This window comes from Ambystoma mexicanum, chromosome 5q (genome assembly GCF_040938575.1).
Source record: "Ambystoma mexicanum isolate Mex_15411 chromosome 5q, UKY_AmexF1_1, whole genome shotgun sequence".
NCBI classification, from domain to species: Eukaryota; Metazoa; Chordata; class Amphibia; order Caudata; family Ambystomatidae; genus Ambystoma; species Ambystoma mexicanum.
The window spans coordinates 1,259,812,330-1,259,833,219 of record NC_090933.1 but is presented as its reverse complement, the minus strand read 5'-3'; the positions used below and the strand labels follow the sequence as shown (position 1 = coordinate 1,259,833,219).

Below are 20,890 nucleotides of genomic sequence, written 5' to 3'. Positions count from 1 at the left end.
TGAGCCCCCAGCTGCTACCACAACACGAGACCCTGAAAAGAAAACCATGTTCCAAAAGGGGCAGGGGATTAGAGGGGTTTCCAAAACTGCTGAACCATGTGACCCCCAGCCCCTGGGGAAAGAACATCTTTAGATTGGTCAATAGAGTCAGGTGAGTGCTGGAACTAATGGAAATGGGCGAGATTGAACGGAAAAGAACATTGTATGAAAGGGGCTTGAATGAGGGATGGAGTGAGGATGGCAGGGTGAGGTCAGGAGGAGTGGAGGTGGACTGAGACCAGGCGAATGATGGGTGGATGAGTGTAGTCCTGAAGAGGTGGAGCAGAGTGCGGGTGAGGTATTTGTGAGAGAGCAGTACCAGTTGTTAGAAGTGTGAGAAAGTGCGGTTGTGCAAAGGGTTAGTGAGGAAGAGGGGGTGCAGTGTAGGGGTAATCAGAGTGAAAGTGAGGGCGAGCGGTTTTGGCAGGAGGGGGTGGGGAGACAAGGCAGTAGCAGGAGTGAAGCAGTACGGGAGTGTGAAGGTAGTTTCATGAGCGAGGTGGAGAAAGGGGTGATATCAGAGCACAGGGGTGTAGACAGAAAAGAAGGTTATAGTGAGAGGTGAGAAGAGGGGCGTAGACAGAGGTCACGAGTTGGGGGTGAGGTGAGAGAGTGCCTGAAGACCAGAGGCACAGAGGAGGAAGAGAGGGAGAGACAGGAGGATGGGAGCAGGCTGCAGAAGGAGAGTAGAAGGCAAGGAGAGGAGACGGGGGAGAAAGATCAGGGACAGGAGATGGAGGGAATGAGTGGAAAAGGAAGAGCAAGGAGCTCGGTATATGATCTGACACACTCAATCTTAACACCCTGATTAAAATCTGGGGAGGGCCTTCTTAGAGCGATGGATTCCTTGGCAAGTACCGGATGGAGTCAGACATGGAGGGCTCCGGTCATTGGGCCCTCCCCTCAGTCAGATCATTAGAAAGTAGGCGATACTAATTGCTAGACAAAGTAACCTGGGATTAGGTGTGCAAGGGTTAGGGTTATGGACTCCCACAGGAGAGGAGAGAGGGACGGCCACGGGAGGGCCCCAAACACAAGCAATCTGCTGCAGTCCTGACATTCTGACAATGTGTTCAATAAAAAAAACCTTGAAATCTCTTCAAGACTCACAGGGCCTCGTTACAAGTATGGCGGAGCGGGAACAAATTGGCGGTCATGGAATGACTGCCAATGTTCCCGCTTCGCTATACTAGGAGTTTGGCCCTGGAGTGAAGGATTTACCTTCAGCATCATACTGGAGGTGAATCCTCCAACTCTGCTGAAAAAGCAGCAAAATCAGTGGAATTACTGCATTGTAATTACCACTGTGGTAATTCCACCAAAAAAGCCCCAAACAGTCCTATGGACTCATAAGAAATGGGGATTTACACCGCCACTGCCACTTGTAATCCGGCAGTAATCCTGCCAGACCAAGTGGCGGTAACAGTAATTCAGTTGGGCAATATTCCAGCAGATTTGCCGCCAGAATACCGCCCAACTCATAATGATGTACACAAGTGCTTAAGGCCATCTGTGATACTCCTCGCTTAACTTCTTTGCATCGTCCTGCTGTTGCAAAATTTCCTTAAAGTCACATCTTATCCTTTCTTTCCACCTCAGGATACCCCACCACCTCCTAGATTCCCACGCCCCCCACCGCTTGCACCCCTGCTGTTCATCACCTCCTTTCAAGTCTCCAACTGCCTCCTTTTTGAGGTTGCTCACCCAAGCCAACAACTCCTGTGGCTCCTCCTTGCACCCTCCTATCTTCTTGCACACCCTTTTTGCCTTTCTCCTTTACACGCTCCAACCACTCATGCACCACTTACCTGGATCCTACCAACTCCTCCAACACAATTCCTAGCACTTCCTCTGATGAGCTTCCACATGCCGCCTCATACTCACAATAACTCTCCTCCAGTCATCTGTAAGGCTATGGTACCCCCGTCTCACCATCAAGAGATTACGTGCCCTGCTTCCTATCAAAGGATATAGTGCCCTGCTCACTGACCCTCCTCTTCCCTCCTCCTCCCCACCACCTCCACTCTTTCCACTGCTCCCCCAGTCTCTCCACCCCAGCAGCTTCTCACTCACTGACAGCGCTCAGAGCTGCTACTATGTGGTCATGAGGCAGCCCTGGCATGTCTGGCAGAGGTGGAAAAATCAGTACCGAGCAGTATGATGCGCAAATTGTGATCCTCTGCACCACAGTGACGGACTAGTCCTCATGCAAGATGGCCGCCCAACGTCACTATAATTATGCACTACGCAGCACGTTGTATCCGTCATTCTTCCGGATTATTGATGCTGCACTCGCAGTTCCTTGCCATCCTGCGTTTTTCCTCATCAATTCCGTCTATTGCCTTCACCAGTGTTGCCAACTTAGCGACTTTCTCGCTATATTTAGCGAGAAAGTACGCCCCCTAGCGACTTTTTCATTGAAAAGCGGCTAGCGAGAAATCTAGCTACTTTTTTCAATTGGTTTGGAGACTTGCTCATTTATGCAAGTTTCCAAAACAATTGAAAAAAGTGTGGTCATTCGCCCGTTTTCTAACGGGAGTAATGCAAAAACACACTGATAACTTAAAAGGGAGGTGTTAAAAGGGGAGGGGGCCACAGTAAAGGCCATAAATCGCAGGGGGAAAGTGGAGGTAATTATTCAAATTAGGCAGTGACGTCATCTAGCTACTTCTGGCGACTTCTAGGGGAGCCAATAGCTACTTTCTTCACTGAGGAGTTGGCAACACTGGCCTTGACCCCGAATCATCTTCTCTCCAGCTACTCTTGCCTCCTGTGATTTCGTATTCCTGGTCTATTTTTCTATCTTGGACTTCCTAGTGCCTTTGTACCACAGCTCTCCCTGCGGTACCTCCTCCTTCGTTCTCCGGCTCTCACCGTCTCTTTCTCTTTCCGTTTCAGTTTTCGGCCGCTGTGCTTTCCAAGTACGTTTGTTACTGCTATTCTGTACGTCTGACAGATCAGGTTTTCCTTCTTTTCTCTTACCTTGCTTTCCGTCTGTTCCGGTATCCATTCCTCTCTGCTTTGCGTTTCCTTACTCCAATCTGTGTTTTCCACGCTCTGTGTGAAAAGGCTCCCAGAGAACCTTTGTGGAACGTGGTGAATACTATTGATCAAGAGGACTATATTACCATCTGTCCTATGGATTACAATCTTCCTATTCTGAAGGAGACAAATAACTACAAGCCTTGCAGCTTCAAGGATTGATCTAACAGCAGGGTTTTTTGGTGCCAGCAATCTTTTTCCCCGCATTTGGGATCCCTGTTGGCTAGGATTTCAGATCCTGCCAAAGTGGCCTCCGAGGGAGCCAGACCCAATTTACGCAACAAGAAGGAGAAGAGGGTTAAGCAGCCCAAGGAAGCAAAAAAGACTTGTTACAGGACCTCATCCGAAGGCCGGAACTACTCGTCTGAAGAAGGCGGTGAGGAGGGGTCATGGGAGGGTACACCTGAATCACCCAGGCAGGACATATATAGTCTTAACCCCTTCCCTTTATTGGCTTCCAGAGTCGCAGCCTGAAGCTGTGACTGCAGGAGAGGGTGCTGCACCCAGTGGCTGCTGAGGGGTGGGGCTCACCAGGACTGAGACTATAAGAGGTGAGGCTGCCATCCTGGATTCCACCGCTGTGCCCAACTTCCCAGTGGTTGCCTGCTGCCTGTCAATTTCCTCCTGCTGCAAACACAGCGAGTCCTGGTTTCAAACCCAACATTCTGGGTACTCCTGCCCACCACATGGTGGGGCCTTGACTGTCAGTTCTGGGTTTCCAAGTGATTTGGTCTTGTCCTGATTTTAGCAGTGCAGACTGGTTGCCAATCTGCTAAAGAGGTAGAGAGAGGCCATTTCTCTTCCCTCCTAGGTGAAAGGGACGGAGATTCCCAGTGCTATTTATTCTGGGTCTTCAAGGGCACCTCTGTGGTTTGGCCGATTCTGCTCCCCAGTCCTCAAACCGCTGTGACTCCGATTTGGGTTTTCACTGAGCAATCCTAAGGGATTAATGGGATTTGTGGTCCTTCCCTTCCAGCCCAATTGGAACAACATTAAGTCGGGGCGGTTGCTAATACGTGAGCTATGAGGATGGTTGATGTGTAGGCAAAGCAGAGGGTTTTAGGGTTATCCCGCTGCACCCCCCCAAATCCCAACGGGGTACTTTGTCACAGGGCCTTACTGACTCCTCCCACTGGCAGAGCTGTGATAGACACGGCTCTACCGAAAAATTATCGGGCATCTCACTTGGGGGATGATACTTTTTGGTTCAAACCATCTCTATCTTGATCATCAGCGCATTTAAATGAGAGGCACTTGGGTAGTGGTACATCACTGGAGGAACCACAGTCTAGAATTACTTGTTTTAGATGCATTTCATTCTGGAGGTCCACACTACGCCCCAATTAGCTCCTAAAATCATCTGCGCCTTTCTCAAGACAATTAAACTGAGGCACACACACAGATTTCTTCTGACCATTCATACATTGCACATCATAAAGATATATGTGCCTTCGCTTACTCAAGGCAAGCTTTTGTAATTTCACTTGCATCGACACCCCTCAAACATCAAAGAATGGCGTCACCTCCTGTGGCGCATTTGCTGTGAGATCACTTCCGATGATGTCAATACATATTCAAAGTAGGGGGCCATGCAAGCCTTTCCCTGCAAATGGCCTAGCAAACCCTAGAACCAGCCCTGGACATTCCTACAAAAAGTGGGAGCATCTACTCCGCCTGATCCTGTTTTTTTCCCAAGGAAAGCAGCTCTGTTTCCCCAGAGGGAAAGCGCTGTGGGATTCCAAGGGGGAGGGAAGGGGGCCCTGTTTGGATAATAACGCAACTTAATGGCACTTCCAGAAGACAGAGTGATCCTGTTTTTTCCCCAAGGAAAGCAGCTCTGTTTCCCCAGAGGGAAAGCGCTGTGGGATTCCAAGGGGGAGGGAAGGGGGCCCTGTTTGGATAATAACGCAACTTAATGGCACTTCCAGAAGACAGAGTGATCCTGTTTTTTCCCCAAGGAAAGCAGCTCTGTTTCCCCAGAGGGAAAGCGCTGTGGGATTCCAAGGGGGAGGGAAGGGGGCCCTGTTTGGATAATAACGCAACTTAATGGCACTTCCAGAAGACAGAGTGAAAGCAATGGTGACTATTGGCGGGAACTAGAGACGTTGACGAGTCTTGCGCTTTGTCCACCACACCTTGCAGTGGGGCATGCCATCAACATTTTCTCCATCCGTCCTTTTCCCCTAAACTTTGAGGATTGTGACTGGCCACTGGTGCAGGGAGGCTACTAACCAGGATATGTTTCAGTGGGGGCGGGGGGTTCTAGTAATCCAGAAACCTTTGATGTCCAGATAGCAAGCTGGGCATGCCACTACCATAAGGGCAGGGCGGCGCAGAGACATGGCGATGAGCACCCTATGCCAATGGGCTCCTTGTCGCCGGCCAGGATTGGATGAACAGGGTGGCATATCCGCTGACTATGAATAGCACTCGGCCTTTCTTGGCACTAGTGAGAGCCAGCACGTTCTGAATTTAAATAGACATGGGAAACGTCGACACAGCCAAATATACACTTTCCACTCGACAATGTTGGACGAACACTGACACAGTCGGGAGCTCTGGCTTTCTAGGCGCATTGTTATTTAGGCACCGCTTTACTGCATATGGGTCCAAACCCAAAGTATGAGCGGAGAGACTAAAGAACTGCCCCATGGAACCTCAAGATGCAGGGCAATCTTAACAGTTCAGGGGCCCGGGGCACAGACAGAAAACCATGTCCCCCTGCCACCACCTCAAACCCATGCCCCCGATCCCAATCCGCAAAATGATGGGAATAGATACTGCAACTCAAACTCATCAGATACTCGTCTAGGCTATGAATGGATGATCTAGTTGTTAATAAAATATAAACATTACACATCTCTGGGCCCTGCTTTTTGAAGGGCCGTGATGAGAAATGTGTGTGGTCTTTTGGCCAAGTGTCTGGCCTCGCAGCCACACGACTTGTGTATGAATACTGACGTTCGAGCTGTTTATCCAACTAAGTGGGAGCAGCAGAAAAAAGGGTTAATTCCTCAACAACACACCAAGGGAACTGCGTCCGCCCCCTGAAAAATGCGGGGGGATACAAACCACTGGCCTGTTCCATCAACGTGTACCCTGTGCACAAGTTAGGAAATCATACATCAATCACATTGAGAAATAGATTATGGCGATCTAGAATTTAGAGGCAGACATTTTTTTAGTTTTTGCTATTAAGTGGGGCTTTGGAGCACCCATAAGCCCAGACTTCTGACCTACGAATATGGCTAGGAGGGGTGATAGGATGTGAATAGAGACACACACCCTTGGGTGTTTGCCTTTTTATCCACCCAATGACTGCCCATAGCCATGCCATTCCTACACACTAACCAGCTACCTGTCCAACATGCACTCTCTCCTGGCATCTCTTGGGTCTAGCTCAACCGTGCACTGATATCAAGCTGTTGGCTTTTATGGGGGTGCCATTGTCATTTCCAGGCCGTCGTTAGAAAGGGAATGGTTTAAATGTAGCTGTAAACCTGGTGTAAGAATAATTTGTTATCTGGGTGTGCCTTCAGCCACTTCATCTAGAAGCAACATGAGTGCCCTGATATTGAAACTGGCAGTGGCAAAGATAGCAGTTTTGACTCTGGTATAGACATTAGAGAGGCACTTGCTAGGCATTGCCATCATATGCCCAGGTACTCCAAACATTTACCAGCAGTTGCCATCTTATAACCAGGTAGCACCCTTATCTTGCTCCTGGAAACACTTGTGTATAGGCGCGTTATAAATTCCATATAATGTACCATGGTAGAGCCTGACACTTGCCCATGCCGACACAAAAGTCAACTGCAGGCTTTGCAAATACTTGTTTGATTTTGAACTTGTGTCTGGCCTGAGTGGCTTGTAGCCACTATGATTGGTACACATTTGTCTCGAGAGATTGCTATGCCAGCTCCCACACCTAAAATCTGAAAAGGAGAGCACCCGCCCGTCACTTTCGACTCATAGGTAGAAACCATAAACAAGAAAACAAGATTTGCACCGGTTGGTCGCGCCGGTGCAGGTGCAGTCAGATAATGTACGCAACAGTTTTACGTGTAAGGCAGGAGGGAGGGCACTGACATGTAGCAAGCGAAGACTGCAGCATACAGAAATTGTTAGGTAAAATAACAAAATGTGCACCAAAACCCCCTTTAAAGTGACTAAACTTTATGCTGTTGTTAGAAGAACAAGTTATTCTCTTACCTGGTAACGTTCTTTCGATGGGATGGTCCAACGACGTATTCCATATTGCTGACAGTAATCAGCACAGCTCTGGTGATTACTGTCATAGATATGGAATACGTCGGAGGACCCAATCCCCTCGAAAGGTGATTGATGTGCAAAGCTTCTCAGTGCTATCAAAGCCTATGTGACACTTACGGACTCCTTTTGGTTCACGCAGAATGTGCCTGTCATGTTTTGCGACTAGCAGTCTGGCTCTACCCGGGTCAGCCCATCCGTCGGTGTGTGTGGGGTGCACTGGTAGAGACGCTAAATGCATTTCTGAACTCTCTTTACCTGGGCTTTCATCCCACATTGTGTGGGCAATCAGGTCAAGCAGAAAAACGACATCTTTCTCTGCATTATGCACCAAACAATCAGGCGGCCAGGAACGTGGGTCCAGCTCCTGTTGTCTCCTGGCCAGCGGAGCCTCCATTGTGGACATGACATTCTTTTTGTCCTGCCATTGTCCCAGGCCATAATTCCCCCTTTGCCCGCACACCCCTCACCACCAGTCAGTGTCTTGTGCAACTCTCCCTCAACAGAATCCTACAGCCCTCCCTCTCCAGAACCATACATAGCTTCCCTTGTCTGCCACCTGGCGCGACCATCATCCCAGACACAGCTATTGCATATATTAGGGAGTTTCCTGACGCCGTTATAATTTTGATACCTGGCCATAGATGACAAAAGCTGGCAAATGGTGTTAGTACTTGAGCATATTAAGGCAGTGCTTGGAAAATGTCTTATCCAATGCCTATTCAAGAGCCAAAAGTGTTGGCTTTGCCAATGCTTGTTTTAATGGTACTTCAGTGCAGGGAACACATTGAATAACACACATATTGCTTATAAATTAATTGGCTAAAGTTGATTAACAGCTATGATTAAGCCATTACCTGGTAGAAGACTGCTTAGAAATAACAATGGCATCCTCTAAAAAGCACAGAGATAATTCAAAGCGATCCCAGGTGAGGGAGTGTTTTGGGTGCAGTGAGCCAGGAAGTGATTGCCCATGGCCATAGGGACTAGCCATGGGCATTCAGTGGGTATGGAAAATGACCAATAAGACCCACAGGCTGTGTCCCTCATCACATTCCACCGGTCTCCCATGTCCACTTGTGCAGTAGCACCTGAAGCGTATCAAGTGCTGGACGGGATTACCACAATAACTGATCAAGCCCAAATAACCAGACAGACTAAAAGAATATGGCAAAAAACTCAGCTCAATAAAGTAGGGAAATCTGGCAAGCATATCAAATCGTAGCTCACACACTCTCAGAGCATTTCCATTACTCAAAATACTTTATACCTTGATGTACCTCAGCTATGACGCATCCTACGTGGCAAACAGTAAAAACCTATTGGGCAGGGGGTTTGGTCAGGGGAACATATATACCTGTAGCATACATAAGCGTTAGTAACATCATTGGCTCCCCGTTATCTTGTAGGCACACCTCAAACTACCTCTAACTTCATTTAATACAGATAATAGTGTAATAACAACAATAAATGTATACTTCATCATTACATAGGCTATCCTGATTGGTTGGTACTCTCCTCCAACCTTGGACATTCGGCTCTTCAGCAGCACGTAAGCAAAACGAAATCCAGGTGCAGAGACCAACGTCAGACAACTGCCCACTTGGGCAATTAGCCTACCATCTCTCACCAGCTAGGCCCTATGCCAAGGCTTTTTCTTTGTAGTTTATCTTGCTGACTGTTCTCATCCTTGGGACATTAAAGGGAGTAAGGGTACATAGTTATCTTCTTCTGGAGACTCCATGAATAGGCCTTGTTTTCAGGTCTTGCACCACGTGTTAGGAGACCATGATTTTGTCCTTCTATTTAGTGCTATTTTATTCAATTACATGGTGTGCTATTACTCCTCTTGGCCTCCGGAGACGTGGTTGCTCTGTCTTTCAGATGCTTTCCGTATCTTTAATTGTTCAATACTTGGCACTCACAAATGTTCTCTCCTTTACTTAATCTTAAGAGAAATCGGTCCTATGTACATGGCTTATCCTCTGTGACTCCATTTGTGCCTGGCAGTTGCTTCTTGCTGTGGCATCCTTGTTCCTGAGCCATGAATCTGTATTCCAGCACCTTTCAGCTCTGCAGCCCTGTTTTTTCTCCTTGAGGTTTCCAGCTTACTTTCATACGAAACCGACGTCCATTTTCTCAAAATGGCAGCTTTATTCACGTTATATTTTCTACATTTAGCAAGCTTCTATATGTCTCATCTATCTTGTGTTTCTGGGTATACACATCTGCTTCATTTCTTCTGACTTATCTTCTCAGCATATATGATTTGTTTGTATTTTCTTGATTGATTACTTTGTTACTTCAGTTGCATCTTCATTCTTTAAGTATTCGTATATCGTTGTAGTGCGCCCTCGTCTCTTTTCTTTATGGTGTCACTTTGCACTTGTCATCTTTTACTTATAGCTCCTCTATATCTAGTGATGTCTGCAGACTTCCTTCTTGCTTGTTTTGGGTGGCAGACATTCTAAGACTTATGGCTTGCACTGCGCAGCGTGCTTCTCCTCGGCCTGCATCCTTTGAGATGGGAGATGAAGTGGGCCGTACAATCAAGCTTTTAATGGTATGGAGGTTGGAGTCAGTCTTAATGATAATATTAGGTTTTTATAAAGCGATTTGATCCGGATACAACTCTGACACACGTTAACAGTAGTCGAACACTAAAGGCAGGCAGTGGTAATGGTAGGAAGACCTTGGACTACAGTTAACGCCAATTAGTGGAGACTATAGTCACTGCTTTACCAATGCAGAGGATTTGATACCTAGCTATCAAGGTCTTTGATCCCCCTGCAAGCATTACTCCATAGATGCACATATGAGCGACCCTGGTTATATCAGTAGCAGTCGTCTACAGCACGTTAGTCAATCTCAAGTAGATACCAAACATTTGCTTTGCATGGATGATATAACCAGACAGGCCGGGGTCCAAAACACAGGGAGACCAGTTCAGGGGACGCTACAAGGTGTTCAGTGGTTTTACAAAAAAGGTAGCAGGCGCCCCTCTCCAGAAAGAACATGGCATGATAACCCGTTCTGTGTTTTTTTTTCCAACTTTCAGAGTTCACAGCCATTGCTTTTTGCTCACTGTACCTTTCATAGATGGGAAATATCCATTTGCATATCAGTCTTTGTCCCGTCCACATGGGCAGTCCGGCACCGAAATGCTATGGCAATTCCCTTCTGAACAAGAGTACCAACAGCAACCCAATACACCTGTTTCAGCCTAGTTGGGCGATTGATGTAAGATTCCTTCATCCTAAAGATTACACTTTCTACCACCACTAGAGACAAAAGAAGTTGGAGCAGTTACCAGTGTGGATTTTAGTGCTAGAGCTGGGCAAGCCAGAGAACTCTGGGGTAGGGTCGGGTCTGGGTACCCGACAGCCGCTACTGCATAGTAACAGCAAGTGCTCCGGCCCCATTCCAGAAAATCCAGTGGCTGGGGCGGGACAGGAAATCAGGCAGCTCGGATAGGAAGTCAGCTGCATGGCTCCTGTAAGCACTTTTAAAAAAAAATAATTTCTGTTTATGGGGAGAAGTTTGGGCTCGTGGTCAGCTCCTGCTTTGGGCAGGCACTGACCCAAGAAGAGTGTCAGGGCAGAGCCCTTGTTTAGGTTAAGGCCGAGCCGCGCACCACCGGGGTCGCCCAGCTCTAGTTAGTAACAGGCCATTAAGTTAAGTAGACATTAAGATGTTTTGATGTATGGAGGGTAAAAGGAGAAGATAACCATTTCCATCCCGTACTTCTGGTTCCCAGGCCAGATAATCCATGGAGACAACGCACGCTCAGGCCTCTACCTAGGACTCCCCACTGCCACCAGCCATCCATCCATCCTCATTCATCAGCCGTCTCTCCACCTGCCCCTCCTCCCCCGCCTCACATCTTGGCTTTCAGGAGTAGGGGCTTCCATCCTGGCTGATGTGTGTTTTGGTTATGTTTGGTCAGCATGCGCATCTCTACCTGGCTTGCTTTAAGGTGCCTTTGGTTACTTGCATTACTTCTTCCCCGCATGTTGCACTGCATTCATTTGTAATATCATGTTCGCCTTGTTGCGTTCTCTCTGTATCCTTCCCCCCTCTTCTATGCATTCAGGTCATGTCATTAAACAGCCTGTAGTGGCATTGCTCCTAACCAACTGGTTCTGCACATAGCATGCTCCCAAAGTGACTAGTTGCTGTGCGGCCCAGATCAAAGAAGGGGAACATCAAAGTGCAGGGGTTCTGGTTTGGAGTGCCTGAAGATAGTGAAGGCAGACACCAGGAGGACAGGGCGATCAGATGATGGGAGGTTATAAGAATGCAGAGGAAATTCCCTGCCTCTGGAACAGCCTCCCTGCCTCCCTGAAACTTGAGGAGAACCATCTCCGGTTCCGGCAGCACCTCAAAACCTTCCTCTTTGCTTCTGCTTTCTCTCTCCCTCTCCCCTGCTAATTCTTCGCTGAAACTGCACTGAATCTGCAACTGGGCCACTCTCACCGACCCCAGTCCTGGGCCCAGCCACTCTCCACTTGCACTGCCTCCCTGGCAACCCCTGCACTGCGGGACTGTCTCTGTATCCCTACAGCCCCCCCCTTCCCAGCACTTGTCTGCACTTACCTTGCACTTGCCACCAGCTGGCCCTCTTTATTTATTTATTTTATTTAATTCTACTTACCTTGTACTGCACTTCCCCCCTCCCCTTCCCCATGCACTTTCTCCCTTCCCCCTATCCCTGCACTTGCGCGATCTGAATGACACCTGGCCTATTAGGATCGTTGTCTGTCTTCCCCTTGTTCCCCCCTCCCTGCCTCGTTGCGCCTTGAAACACTTGTGTATAGGCGCGTTACAAATGCCATATCATATCATATCATATCTCTCCTTTCCAAGTTCCTCAAACACCGGGGCTAGCCCTGCTACCACTCTCCCAGTAGGTTCACAAATAGGGGTGTATCCTTGCCCCCCTCCTTGCCACACAGTATGCTATCTCTCTGCAAACTCTCCTCCCCCTTTGGCTTCTCAAACCATCTACTTCCCCTCCTTGGCCCCCGATCTGCTCTGACATTATGCATCTATGTACTCTCCATCACTGAAAGGCGCTATGTAACCCAACGCTCATGTGCTCTAAATGCGGACTGATCCATCTCCTGGCCTCGAATGCCAGACCCTTCTCCCACCTGCTATATACTTTCCCCTTCAGCCCTCCATCCCCTGCACAGCCATGACTTCCCGGCAAAAGCTTGGTAGCATCCATTAAATCTATCCTCAGCTGACATTCCACTCCCGGGCCCAGTTTCCTCATGCGCTTCCAGTGCTTACCTTGTACAAAAATAAGTGCTGGGGCTGAAATATTTTCTAGCACGCACATGGCACGTCAGGATGGGCGTCTCCCGGCCCACTGTTACCACCACCCATGGCCGCTTCCCATGCTGTCCATATGGGGTTAAAGCTGCAACTCCCACTGGTTTATTGTGGTTGACGGGTGTACTGGGTCACTAAGGTAGATGTGCGATTTATAAGTAACCAATCAACATACACAGAAATGAATGCAAGCTTTTACTGGCGTGGACAACCCTAGCCACACCTGGCTACAAGATCCATTCCCTGCCAACACGAAGCTGCAGCGTGTTCCCATGGGAGCAGCCCTCCCAATGACCCCCAACCATCGTCACCACTGCACTGCACATCTGTATATAGCGGTAAATGCCAATGACTGGACATGTATCACCGGCCAGTTGAATGTGTTTACTGCAGCATGTGCCTGCAAAGTGCCCAGCAGGGAGCCGGCTCCGCACATACATGGGCCCTCTGTAAAGTGCTTCTTGTTATGTTGCGTTAAAGGTTCTTACACCGCGCACTGTTGCGTGGTTTCTTGGCGTCCAATAACCTCATTCTCAATAGACAGACAAAAACACATACTGTTAACGTGTGTCATGAGGGTAGATGCTTTCAGCTATGTTTACAGTTTCAGTGTTGTAACCTAGCTCATAGGAAATGGTGGTGTGACGTCAGAGGCACAGTACCTTCTTGGCTCCCATCAGCGCCGCTTTCTGCAACTTGCTGTAGCAATACTTGGCGTAGGTGCTTATAGCCACTCCTGCAATACAAACAAAAGAAAAAAAAAGGCGAGCCGGATTAAAAGCCAGAAAAACAAAAAAAGCCAGAAAAACAAAAAGGATTCAGAGACATTGCAGAGTAAGGGTACTAAATAAAAGCCAGGACTCTGGAGAAAGTCAACGGGTACCATTGCAATAGTCGTAATTGCACCCCTGCTTCGAGCAGAACTGTACTTAATCCTAGGACTTCGAACCCTACTGAGGTCCACTTCACAGACACCAACATAAACACAATTGCACACCTACCCCAATAAGCTATAGTTCATCAAGTGCTTTGTTGAACGCCTCCAGAGTTTGAATTGAGTGTGAACTAACGGGAACGGAGTTCCACTCCTTTCATCTTTTACTGTTAGTAACGCCACTGCTGTTATGTTACACTTCTACCTCTGGCCATCTCGGACATTCTCCATACAGATCATGAACATAGGAGTTCTACAAGGACAGGAAGAATCAGGCGTGTGCGCCGTATTTGTTCATGTCGAAATAAAGTCGAGAAGTGTTTTGGTCGCTGCTGGGTTTTCATAAATGATACTAACATTGAAGCTAATGACACCTGAAGAGGCATTACCCCAAGGAGAACAAATGACAGCTCTGCCATGTATTTCATCCAATGGTATATTACAGCCATTCGTGCATTGAACTCACTTCTCGTTCCCATTGGGCACTGCAGAAATCTTTAAAAAGAACGCACAGCATCTACCAATAACCCAACACACCTTATGTCGGCCAGAACATGGACGCTGTCATTAGTTATGGAAAAGCTGCAGTGGTTCCCGGATCCTAGCCCTGATCATCGGCATTGATGGGATGGTCCGAGGCTCTTCATTAATGCCACAGCAATGGGCAGGCTGCTCAAAGCTGCATTATCTGTGGCCCCATTCATAGGTAGTACAATATGACCGCCTCATGGTCTGCGTCTAGTCCTCATTGGTTGCAAATCCATTTGCCTTCGTTTTTGCGGACAGCAAACCCCTCTATTCCTGCCCCATGGATGTCCCGGGATTTTCTCAAAATATAGGTCAGGTCTCCATGGGATATCCTTAAATTAACGGGAACAGGGTTTCACATACACCAGAATTCACCAGTACATAGACTCCGATATATTCAGAAGCGTGGCTCATTTTCATAAACACTACATTTCTACCCACGTGATCACTGCTTGCAAGACCAGAACTGCGCCCTGATCAGGAGTCCTTGTTGATGGATGGTCACAATATTGGAGACCCTCAGAGTGAGATGTCTGCAATCATACCAGAGGGCTGGGGGGAGAGGGGGCGGGGGTAAGAATAAATTCCGTGTCCTGTTGAAATACACGTGGGATCATGGACTTTGTGTTGGTGAAACACCTTAAAAGACAGTCTTGCAGGTACTGACCCCGGCAAAAATGGACCATTTCCATGCCACGCTGAAGGCATGCCCCGGAGAAAGGTGAACATAAGCAGTGTACAAGGGAGGACCTGCTGACTGGGGGAGCTATAAGCATCACTTCAATCACACAGGGCAATATCTGGAGTAACAACACTGTTTCCATGGTAACGGCAATGCCAATGCTATGTTTAAATATTCATTCATGAGGACCACTGTGGTAAGTCACAGCATACCTACAGGACACCTTTAAGCTATATGATCTTAAATTCAGCAAAAAGAATCCGATCCACCTGTATCTGGCTATGTGGGCATCCAAAAAATGGCCCTCCCTTCTCAGTGCGCCACCCAACTCTCCGGAACACAATCCCACAGGAACTCCAGACCTAGGCGACTTCCAAACAGGAAAACTTCTGGAGACCGCAGCACAGTCACAATTACGAACGATCTCCAAAACTTTACTGGCTGGCCAGCCTAGGCAAGTGGTTAGATAGCTTGTACATACGTTGATGATGGAAAAAAGAAATGTAAACAATGTACCTGTGTACAATCATAACATGGCCCGTCACGTGTGGCCAGGAACTCCATCAGCTGTTTGCAGAGTCTATCCACCAGTCAAGAAGAGGTTCTAGGCCATTACATGGGATTACATCTAGATACGCCCCGTCTTTCCCAGTGCACCGCCGCCATGAGATCTCACCAGCCTTTAATACTGAGTTGTGCACTTTTCGGTTATCATGACCTCATGATATCAGTATCCACTGTCAAACTCTAAACTGTATGAAATCTGGTTATGCAGCCTCCATGCTGGTCTAGTGCCCGAGATGTGGGGCGTATGTAGCCCACCACAGAGCACAATACTCTTACCAGCCCTTTTTAATATTTAACTGCAATTAGATTAATGCATACATTTAGGGTAACACTTTATAACGTTGTCAATGACACCCAGTTCCTATTTACCCTCTACTCTCTCAAGAGGGGATTCTGAACTTCCTACTTGAAACCTGGTGGTTCCTTATGCCTGATGGTGCCTAGAGCCTTGATCTCTGGCCATGATAACTAGGACACTCTCCAAAACCTAGGACTAGAGTAAAAAAACAAAATCTTGGAATCCTTATTCAATTTATAAAAGAAATATTTCTCTCCCAGAAGTGTCCATGTGTCTGGGCGGTTATGGCAATGGTCCTCAACACGCCTGTGTCAACAGCATCTTTTGAGGGTACCCAACTATTTGAGAGGCTCTAGAGACTGTGGAATGCTGCGGCATGTGGGCGGTTTCAAACAATGTACCCCATTGCGCTGGCTGCCTGTGAAGACGAGAGTAGCTTTGAACCCCTGAAGAAAGTTCTAACCTGTCGTAGGTCTTTCTCGCTGCTAGCTCCAACGCTGTGGAACCTGCTCCTAATCGACCACAGGAGCACTGTCTATTGCCTCCACTTCTGTAAACAACTCAAAACTAGTTACTGTTATGTTCCCCTTCTGACCTGTCAATTTTCCTGATAGGCAGAAGCCATGCAATTTGGTGAAAATTGTGCTGAAGAAAAAACCTGTGACGTAATATAACACTGTAAATGCCGATTACTACCTCCCATAAAACAATATATACGTCCCAGAGAGAGCCTTATATGCCCAGGTGCAACCACCATAAGGCTAGGTGCAATTATGGTATACTTGGCCTCCAGCCAAGGCGCTGACGTCATATGCTAAGTGCAGCTTTACATACCCCACAATCTTATGCCAGATACAGCCTCATATGATCAGCTGCAATCACCATGCACTCAGGAGCAACCATCTATGCTCCCGGGAACGGCCTCATGTGTCCAGAGCAGCACCATGTGTCCTGCCACTGCCTTATGTCTCACTGCAGCTCAACAGTCAGTCCCTTTCGCCTCCCAGGTCCCAGCCCCCCTTTCACTACAGACAACCTCTACCATTGCACAGCAGGGTGGGCGCATGATGATGGGGCCTGAGGCAGGCAGTGCCAGTTGGGAGACAATACAGTGGAGTCCCTCCAACCTAGATCGGGGAGTGAAACGGCTCCCTGGTGTCCCCAGTCATCTTCAACCTCCGGAGGAACACCATCAACTATATCCTCCGACTCGGACGGCGTCTCTCCCTCATACAAGCCTGGAGGTCAAGGGCACAACTGAAGCTGAACCCAACAAATTCATTCTTCCCGGAAACCCCACCACGATTGCACAATTGCACAACTGGCTCACTGGCCTGAAACTCGACGGATTTATGGCTCAACGTTCACCCAGAGCAAAATCTCTCTGCTTTACTATTGGCCGTGACCTCTCATTAAAAGCACACATTGGCTGGACGACCCAAACATCGTGGCACTTGCTTGCATCCTCTGCAACGTCAAGCAAGTCATGCCTGTCACAGGTTTCACAACAGTTGTCCAAGCCCTGGTCATCTCCCACCTGGACGGTGGCAATGCCCTACTCCCAGACACCCCCTTTGCCCCTCTGAAAGCCGCACAGCATGAAGCCGCAGGCAACATTGGATGACTTAGAAAATCTGACCACATCACTCCTCACCCCGCTTCAGCAGGAGCTGCACTGGCTACCCCTTTAACCACGTATCGTGTGCAAGACTGCCTGCACCACCTACAGAGCAGTCACAACCAAACCACCGCTCTACTTGCAATGAAATTCCTCTCTGTAGGCAAGAATACAACCAGAAGCCATATCACCAGGCTACAAACAAAGAACTACCATAAGAAAAAATACAAGAAGCAGGCCTTCTATGCACACTGTCTCTGGAACATGTTACCAATGCAGATAAGTGGGGCACCCCCCATCCCACCCTTCAGGATGACCCTACTCTGCAAAGAGCATCTCACCAATCATTGGTTTCCCTACTCAGCCCCATTTCTGCCTGTAACAAAATGACTTCTGCTCTACAGGAGCACAAGGATGAGAAGTGGCTAAAGTGCCTACTCAGCCCTCAAACTGCAACAAAACAAGAGTGATCCCAAGCATAAAGGTAAAACAGCCAAATTTAAGAAATGTGCTTCCTTCGCTCTTTATAGTAATGTGGGGCGTGAATATGATTCAGTAGCAATCCAAAGAACAATAGTAGATGGTAATAAAGGGAATGTCCAATCATGGTTCTTGAAAATATATATGTATATGTACTTTAATTAAACATACCATCTACAAAAATAAACAGAAAACCCCTACACAAAACACACCGCTGAGGAAAGAACACAGAATATGCAAAGAGAGCAAGATGCAAGTAATGAATCAGGGCCTAAGGGCAATAATTGCACTCTTTGTAAAAAGGATATGTTGTAGTGCAAAAAGGGATTTAAGAGACCTAATCAGTCTCTAGGACCAAAAGCTGGACCAGGCAGCCAGAATTAGTCAATAGCACCTTTTTTTGTGGTTTTGACAGCGTCAAAACAAGCTTCTTCGTGTGGTGTGAGCCGATCGAGCCAAAGGGGCAACAGTTCCTGTAACCCCAAGTGGGGAGATGGCTTCAAGCTGGTTCGAAACCGTAGCTCAGAGCAGTTAGCAGGCAGCGTTTGAGCGATGCAGTTCGGATGGTTCACCATTGTCGCCTCGAAGATCAGGTCAATGCGTGAGGCAATGATTGCAGTGGTTCGAGACGAAGTCGAGCATTGAGCAGTCGGCTCGAGCCAAACAGGTGATGATGGGCTCTGCTATGGCTGCGTTGGACTTTGGACCAAAGTTTGCTGTGGTTCGAAGAGCTGCTCAAAGTGCAGATCGTGAGGGCTACCATGGTCAGTTCAACAGTTAGGGTGATGGGGAAGATGTTGACTGGATGCGCATTTCGAGTTGGGTGATTCGGTGCAGTGTTCAAAGGGTCAGCCAGTGTCTGGTCGACTGTCGAAGATCGGCAATGAAGATGCTGGTGGTTTGAAGAGCATTTAGAACAGTGTTGGTGCAGCGATGGCTTCTTGTTCGAGCCGAAGCAAACAGGTGCTCAGCTGTCAAGTGTGGTGGCAAACTGGTTCGAAAATACAACACAGCGGTTTGTTTTTCCGGTGAGTGCCAAAGGCAGCACCAGAGGGTCCTGTTGGTTCAACTGAGACGAACAAACTTGATTCATGGTTCGATGGCAAAAACACAGGGATCCTGGGTGCCCCAATCCAGGGACTTAAGGATAAGATTTAGTCCTTGTTCTCAGGCTCCCAAACACAGGGGAGACTGTCACACAGTAGCAGGCATCCTTCAAAATGGTGAGGCAGCTCTTGTGCTAGCAGCAATTCATCACCAATGTGCCCTGGGGATGCTTAGGAGGCAGAGCTTGCCTCTGCCTTGGACACTCAGTCTTGAGTTCCGGTGGATGGCTTTGGGAAGATCAACTCACTAAACAAAGGTTCAATGAATTCTTCCCCAGGTTGTTGTTCAAGAAATAAATCAAAGCAAGAATGAAGACCCCTTCTTCTAAAGGTAAAAGCCTACAAGTGATTGTACAAAAGCAAGCCTGGTTTAGGGTCCAATCACTGTTCTTGGAACAAATGGACTTTTCCTTCTGACATCACACCCAAGGTGCTTTGTGCTACTGGAAAGGGGGGTGACAGGAAAGAAAGGGTTAGAGAAAAACAAGATGGTGGAACCTTCCTCCAGCTGTAAGACGCTCTCTTGGTGTACCCTGACCTACCCCTCCCCATTTTAATAGAATCAACGACCTTTTAGGTATGCAGCACTCTGGTGTCGGGTGTGAGTCTGTGAATGGGTGTGCCCTTTTGATTCATGTTCCCAGGACAGCTTCCAGTGGAGTGGTTGTCTCTATAGGGAGGGTGTTACATCCTCTCACAAAGGAACAAAGGGAGGCAACTCCTAGGGCTACCATCTTGATGGGAGCAGCAGAGACATAGAGGGAATACAAATAAAATCTTTCCACAGCTGAACTGTGCTCACAGATGACACATGATACCAATTTGAGGTGGCTGTAATAGTGAGAAATATCATCCATCATACCTTAACTCAGTATGCCCTATATTTAAAGTTCCACATGCCACCAGGACAGTAGTCTCATAATTAGTTTTTTTTGTTTAACCTAGATACATGTCTTAAATACAGCCGCTGTGCTGTAGGGACTTGGTTGGTACTGCAGTTGTCAGATGGGCACCACCTTTGTCCCCTGAACCAGCTCTGTGCCACTTAAGAGCAGGTGATGCAGATCAGGCTACTGATGCAGCAGGGCAAAGGTGTATGCTATGCTTCTGGCATGGATCTTATGAAAAGGGAATCTGATAAGCAGATTACCTGTTCTGAGATGAAATTACCCACACCCTTCTATTAATTTAATTTAAAAAACAGGGCTTCTACACCCTCGCTAGATAGCAATTTCTCACACTCCCCACTAGAATCCTCCCCACTCCTGCTACACAGAGTCATCCAAGCTCCTCTCCTAGCTCTGTACCCTACTTGAAGCGACCTTTGTACATCATCTTTGCCAGCTAGGCTCTTTCCTGCAGAGTTAGGCACGCACTTTATATATCCCATACATACATGCGCGCCCACATGCGTGCCTTCTATTTATTACAGAGATGATACGTGAGGGAAGCAGGGTGGGAACAATAGAAAGTAAAGAATGCTCTTACTGAGACCTGTTTCTCTTCTGTCTCAGGGGTTTCCCCAGAAACCTCTGAATCCGGAGTCACAAGGGTAACGCTACAGGCAACGTAAGATGAGGTGAGGGGTTGCTACCTTCAAAGACCCCTACATTACTCTAAGGGTTGGATTAAAATATGTTGCACATTGCATCCTGCAAAGACAATGCAAATGCAAAGTGTGTTAACCCCTTTGCCAGCCTGGGCCTGTCAACAGCCTATGGTAATTCCAGGATGTGTAGTATTGCAGTGGCTTGGGACTCTTGCTGGGGTTCAGGGAGTCACCCTTGACTGCACCGTCTCGTTAATAAAAAGCAGGTGGCAAATGTTGCCGCATTAGGCCTTTCCTACAGGATTGTGCCACTCATCCCTGGCATTCTTTCTATAGGTGAGATGGTGGCAAAGCATCACCCAGAGGATGAAATAGAGGCCTGGGCTATTGCCTTTGTGGCATTCAAGAAGCGTTGAGTCATTATTTTCCAGTCTGTGCCAG

General features: G+C 47.8%; 1 protein-coding gene across 2 annotated transcripts in view; it reads right to left on the bottom strand.

Annotated features, from left to right (window-relative positions):
- ARHGAP39 (Rho GTPase activating protein 39) overlaps positions 1 to 20,890 on the bottom strand; it is a 1,402,702-nt gene that overhangs the window by 265,388 nt on the left and 1,116,424 nt on the right. For both annotated transcript variants that reach the window (XM_069621770.1, XM_069621771.1), the window contains one exon: positions 13,350 to 13,423. In XM_069621770.1, the coding sequence (XP_069477871.1) occupies positions 13,350 to 13,423 (74 nt within the window). The remainder of the gene's footprint in view (positions 1 to 13,349; positions 13,424 to 20,890) is intronic.